This window comes from Sinocyclocheilus grahami, unplaced genomic scaffold (genome assembly GCF_001515645.1).
Source record: "Sinocyclocheilus grahami isolate Dianchi unplaced genomic scaffold, SAMN03320097.WGS_v1.1 scaffold253.1, whole genome shotgun sequence".
Lineage (NCBI taxonomy): Eukaryota > Metazoa > Chordata > Actinopteri > Cypriniformes > Cyprinidae > Sinocyclocheilus > Sinocyclocheilus grahami.
Window position 1 is genome coordinate 1,919,013 of NW_015505432.1, and position 4,975 is coordinate 1,923,987.

Below are 4,975 nucleotides of genomic sequence, written 5' to 3' on the forward strand. Positions count from 1 at the left end.
GTAGATGAGTTTGTTTCTTCATGGGAATGGATTAGAAGAAATTTAGAATTAGGCCTACATCATCACTTGCTCACCAAGGGATCCTCTGGAGTGAATGGGTGCCGTCAGAATGGGAGTCCAAACTCTGATAAAGACATCACAATAATCCACACGATTCCTGCGAAAACTTGTGTAGATTAACTTAGGTGGACATAAAAACTTGAAAAATGGTGTGTATTGACATCTTTCCGCGGTTGAAACAAGATACTTTCTGATGTTCATTCATGTTTATTTCGTGCTATAACTAGTAAAGATGAAGAGGTTATTCTTCACTTGCAGCTTGAACTGTAAGTATCTGTCGCGACACATTAAGAGTCACAAAACGTTCACGTTTTTTTTTTCTCAAAAGTTTCAATTTCTTACAAAATGACAAAATTTAAAAGCTGAGACTTTATTTCATACCAAAAGTAAAGTCTTGTCCGTCGGCACGTTGTGTCTTTGCTCCACGATGTATTTTTCACTGCGTGAGAACGCCATGGCTTGTCAGACGTAGCAACAGTAACTAAGGGGGATGGGTCTTTGCAAAGGGTCAATTTCAAACGGTTGCTTCCGGCTAAAATACAATTGCTTTCTCCAGTTGTCACCTTGTCAGAATCAGCAGAGATATACGCACCAATTAAGCACTGTTTATAAGTGAAATCAGTTCTAAACAAATGTCTTTGGATTTTGATGTGAGAGGACAACCGCGGATGGGCTTTTTCACTGAAGGAAGCATTATTATGGATTGTGGACTGTTCGCCAGATGCAACGCTTTAAAGCTAAAATGACTTTTAGTACAATAGTGCCCCCTGTTGGACATTTGTTAGTTTCACAAATGCTCACATTGAGATGCTGGAGCAGGCTAACCTTGTGTGACGGACAAAGTAAACACATCTTAGACATGACATTACAAGAGTTGTTCATGTTCATGCACAACAGGGTACAAGTACTCCTGGACTATTCGGACAAAAACAGCAATTCATATCAAAACCCAGAAATGATTCAGTCAAGCACCAATACATTGCAGAGTGAGAATAAAACTAAGTTTGTCTTCTCGTTCCGCAGAGTAACACATAATGGCAGAGTTAAAGTCATACTTTTTTGGAGGGCAACAACAGACGAGAACATTGTAAGATAATTTGATACTTGGATTAAGTCTCGTCCTGTTCTGCCAAATATTCTTTATCCTGAATACTGGATGCTTTTCAACTGCCACCAAATAACCTTTAAAAGACCCTGTATTCACACTGAAAACTGCAGCATAGTGGCAAACATTTACAACTCAGGCATAAAACTCTTATGATACAAACATCAATAAATCAATTAGTACAAAATATATATACAATTGTCTTTGTAGAATAAATAAGTTAAACTTTAAAGAAAAGGAAATGGAAGTTTTGTAACCAGTGTGAATGACTGAACACGTGAGACTTGTTGAGTCTGAAATTTGATTAATAAGTTGCTTTAAATTAGACAAAAGCAGACAGCTGTCGGAAGAGAAAAGAATTATACACTGTATAAATAAAGCATGCAATAAATAAGCAGTTTCTCTCGTCCGAGATGGAAAGAGCATCGTGTTTCTGCTCCTGTGTGTTAATCTGAAGAACCGTCCGGTTTGATGATCTGGTACGTGATCAAATATTCAGGATAAGCCTTGGGAGGAAAAATGACAAAAGCAGTGTTAGTTTCACTTGACAATATATATGTTTTTTTTTTTTGAAAGAAATCAACACTTTTATTCAGCAAGAATGCTCTACTTTCTACTGAAAATATTTACCAAATTTTCCTTAAAAATGTGAAGCAGCATAACTGTTTTTAACATTGCTAATAATAAGAAATGTTTCTTGCGAAGCAAATCAGCATTTTAGAAGGATTTCTGAAGGACACTGAAGACTTGAGTAATGAAATTATAAATAAATTACATTTGAATATGTATTCAAACAGAAAACAGCTCTTAAATACATTACTTTTCTTGTAATAATATTACACAGTATCATTTCTTTCACTGTTTTTTTTTGTTGTTGAACAAATAAATGTAGCCTTGGTAAGTATCTTCTTTTAAAAAGATAAAAAGATCAACTCCAAACTTTTGAAGGAAAGTATATACGGTACATCTCCAAATGACCAAAATATATTTTTGTATAAATATTGGCAACATTGTTTACAATACTACAGTGTACAGAGTTATTTCAGTATCATTGAGATACTATTATAGTCTTCTTTAATAGCTTGAATTAGCTTTTATTTTTATAGTTGGTTTTAATTTTAATTTTAGTTAGTGCTGTCAAACGATTAATCGCGATTAATCGCATCCAAAATAAAAGTTTTTGTTTACATAATATATGTATGTGTACTGTATTATGTATATATAAATACAAACACATGCATGTATATATTTAAGAAAAATGTTACGTTTATATATTAAATGCATTTATATATAATATAAATTATATACATTTAAATGTATACATGTAAATCCATGTAAATATTTTCAAAATATATATTGTATGTGTGTGTATTTATATATACATAATACAGTACACATACATATATTATGTAAACAAAAACTTTTATTTTGGATGCGATTAATCGCGATTAATCGTTTGACAGCACTAATTTTAGTTAAAGCTTTAGTAATTATATGTATAAATAAGTCTAGTTTTTATTTTGATTTCAATTTTAGTTAAATTAGTACATCAATTTAAACTAAATGAAAATGAGACATGTATACGACATATACAGTATATACATAACATGTCTCGTTTTCATTTAGTATTTTTTTATGGTTTTAGTTAGAGTTGACTATAACAATTCAGGAAAGAAACACTCACTTTCACGATTCAGTAAACTGCTAAATAATCTGGCCTACACATTCTATCTCAGAATTAAAATGGGTTTGCGAATGCATGTTGGCTATGCATGGAAAAATCTGGGCCCTGTGGCTGTAGTACCTGCTCTCCTCTGTAGATGACGTACTCAGCCAGAGCGAGACCGTTGACACTGGGCTGGCCAGTGACTGAGTGGTGTCCTGGTGGCGAGTGGGCCATCTTCATCGCGCTGAACTGCAGGAAAGACTTCCCCAAAGTCACCCGACAGAACAGAAGATGCCTGGGAGGAGTAGAAAGAGCGAAGAATGGAGAGCATGAGCACTTTAGAAAGGAAATAGGCAATCAAGGTTTTGGAAAATTACACCACAAAGCAATACTCTGCTGACAAAACACATTGTGCTGGGAAACGTGAAGCCACTTAAATGAGAGGCCTGCTCCGTGTGCTGTAACGGGAACTCATCTCACCTCTGACACATGTAGCATGACCTGTCCTTGTGAAGAGGGCACCCCGTTCCTCCTCCTATTCCATAAACGTACTGGTTGCTTTTGGAAGAGTTTTCCGCAAAGTAGATCCCAGCCCCGAACATTCCCCCAATGTACGCATGCCTCTCGTCGAAGCCCTTGTGAATGATGGCGTTTACGAACGGTGACCCTGGGGAAGCAGAATCAAAGCATTTTTTTTTTATTCCACATCCTGCCCAAACAATGTGCAGTTTGACGGCAATGAAAACAAATATTGAATGTACAGTGGTGGCCAAAATCATTTGAACACTAGTATTTTCTATACACTAATATCAGTTTACACTAATATCAATTTACATTTTCAAACATTCATTGTGCCATTAATAGTAACAATTAATGTCTGACAACAGCCAGTGCTCCACACAGAGATCTGATCCGTTCATCATCCAGATCATCTAAATGCTTACATTTGAAAGTAGAAGTAAAATAAAATACCAGATTAACAATCATAATAAAGAAAAATAATCATTTCTCACATGTAGAATTAACTTACAAATAATGTCTAACAAGAACATGTATATTCTATTGCGCTCTGTCTATCAGAGACTCGTTTGCTGTCAGAATCAGCCTTTATGCAAAATGGAAACAATTGTGCGATTTTCTAATGTTTACATATAAGGATACAACTGTAGAATGTAATTTATGCACTGAGGAAAATGCACCTCAAATGGATTAAACGGCATCTGTCAATGCACAAAAACAAGGCATGCAGCGTTAAACTGTATGCTTGTGTGAATCGCTTAATATGACAAATTCTCATGTTTAGGATAAACTTGGGTTGTGCGCTTTTCCTGGAGCAGCTCACTCTGCATCCTTTGCTGCATTTGCAGATGCATTTTGTCCACATGAATGAGTTATTTATTACTGTAGAGTGACATGACTGGGAGACGTTTTCTGTGCAAAGTGGGAAGACGCGATTAATCAATTAAAGGGGTCATATGATGCGATTTCAATTTTTCCTTTCTCTTTGGAGTGTTACAAGCTCTTGGTGCATAAAGAAGATCTGTAAAGTTGCAAAGACTAAAGTCTCAAATCCAAAGCGATATTCTTTATAAAAGTTAAGAGTCAGCCACGCCTTCCTAAAACGGCTCATTCTAACACGCCCCCACATGTCTACGTCACAATGTGGGAAGATTTGCATAACACCGCCTAAATGTTCACGCAAAGAAAGGCGGCGTAACTTTTACTCTTGCTGTAGTATTGTTGTTGCCGTCGCCGCCATGTCGTGAAGGCGTTGTGTGTATTGTTGTGAAAGCGAAACTACTTTGGTTGGCCTTCCAAAAGCTGGTCGCTGAGGAAATACATCAACTTCACGCTGTCGATCGCCGAATCGGCTTTCACCGTGGACGAAGCACTCGTGGACAAGTCCAGCCCGGGGTCGTCACATGTGGTTGCCGTAAGCCCGCCGGACGCTCCTTCGTCGAATCTGCCGGCCGAGCCATTCTCAAGCCCACCGGACTGTTTCCTGATCCTGGTAGAGTAGACTACAATGCCGGCTGTTCTGACTCACAAGACTGTAAGTACGTTTTTTTATATTTAAAGAATTTGCCAATGATGATTCAAACGCGAGTTTTGAGCAGTGTAGAGTAGCGCTTGTAGTTTGCCAT

The 4,975-nt window shown here is 36.9% G+C and overlaps 2 protein-coding genes across 2 annotated transcripts in view; both read right to left on the reverse strand.

Annotated features, from left to right (window-relative positions):
• Positions 1-554: 554 nt before the first annotated feature.
• Positions 555-3,503, reverse strand: LOC107598608 (tankyrase-2-like). The gene is made up of 3 exons (XM_016290004.1): positions 3,312-3,503; positions 2,970-3,126; positions 555-1,671 (listed from the first exon to the last, which is right to left on the reverse strand). Exons 1-3 carry the CDS (start codon positions 3,431-3,433, stop codon positions 1,612-1,614), a joined length of 339 nt encoding a protein of 112 aa, XP_016145490.1. The 5' UTR covers positions 3,434-3,503; the 3' UTR covers positions 555-1,611.
• Positions 3,436-4,975, reverse strand: part of LOC107598607 (tankyrase-2-like) — a 21,457-nt gene continuing 19,917 nt past the window's right edge. The window contains exon 23 of the mRNA XM_016290002.1: positions 3,436-3,498. Coding sequence (XP_016145488.1) covers positions 3,484-3,498 — 15 coding nt within the window. The 3' untranslated portion in view covers positions 3,436-3,483. The remainder of the gene's footprint in view (positions 3,499-4,975) is intronic.

Excerpts from the sequence above, each read along its gene's own strand:
- LOC107598608 (XM_016290004.1), bottom strand. The coding sequence starts at position 3,433 with ATGTTCGGGGCTGGGATCTACTTTGCGGAAAACTCTTCCAAAAGCAAC. Across the intron at positions 3,127-3,311 it reads TCATGCTACATGTGTCAGAG|GCATCTTCTGTTCTGTCGGG; the intron begins GTGAGATGAGTT and ends TACTCCTCCCAG. Across the intron at positions 1,672-2,969 it reads TCATCTACAGAGGAGAGCAG|GCTTATCCTGAATATTTGAT; the intron begins GTACTACAGCCA and ends TTTCCTCCCAAG.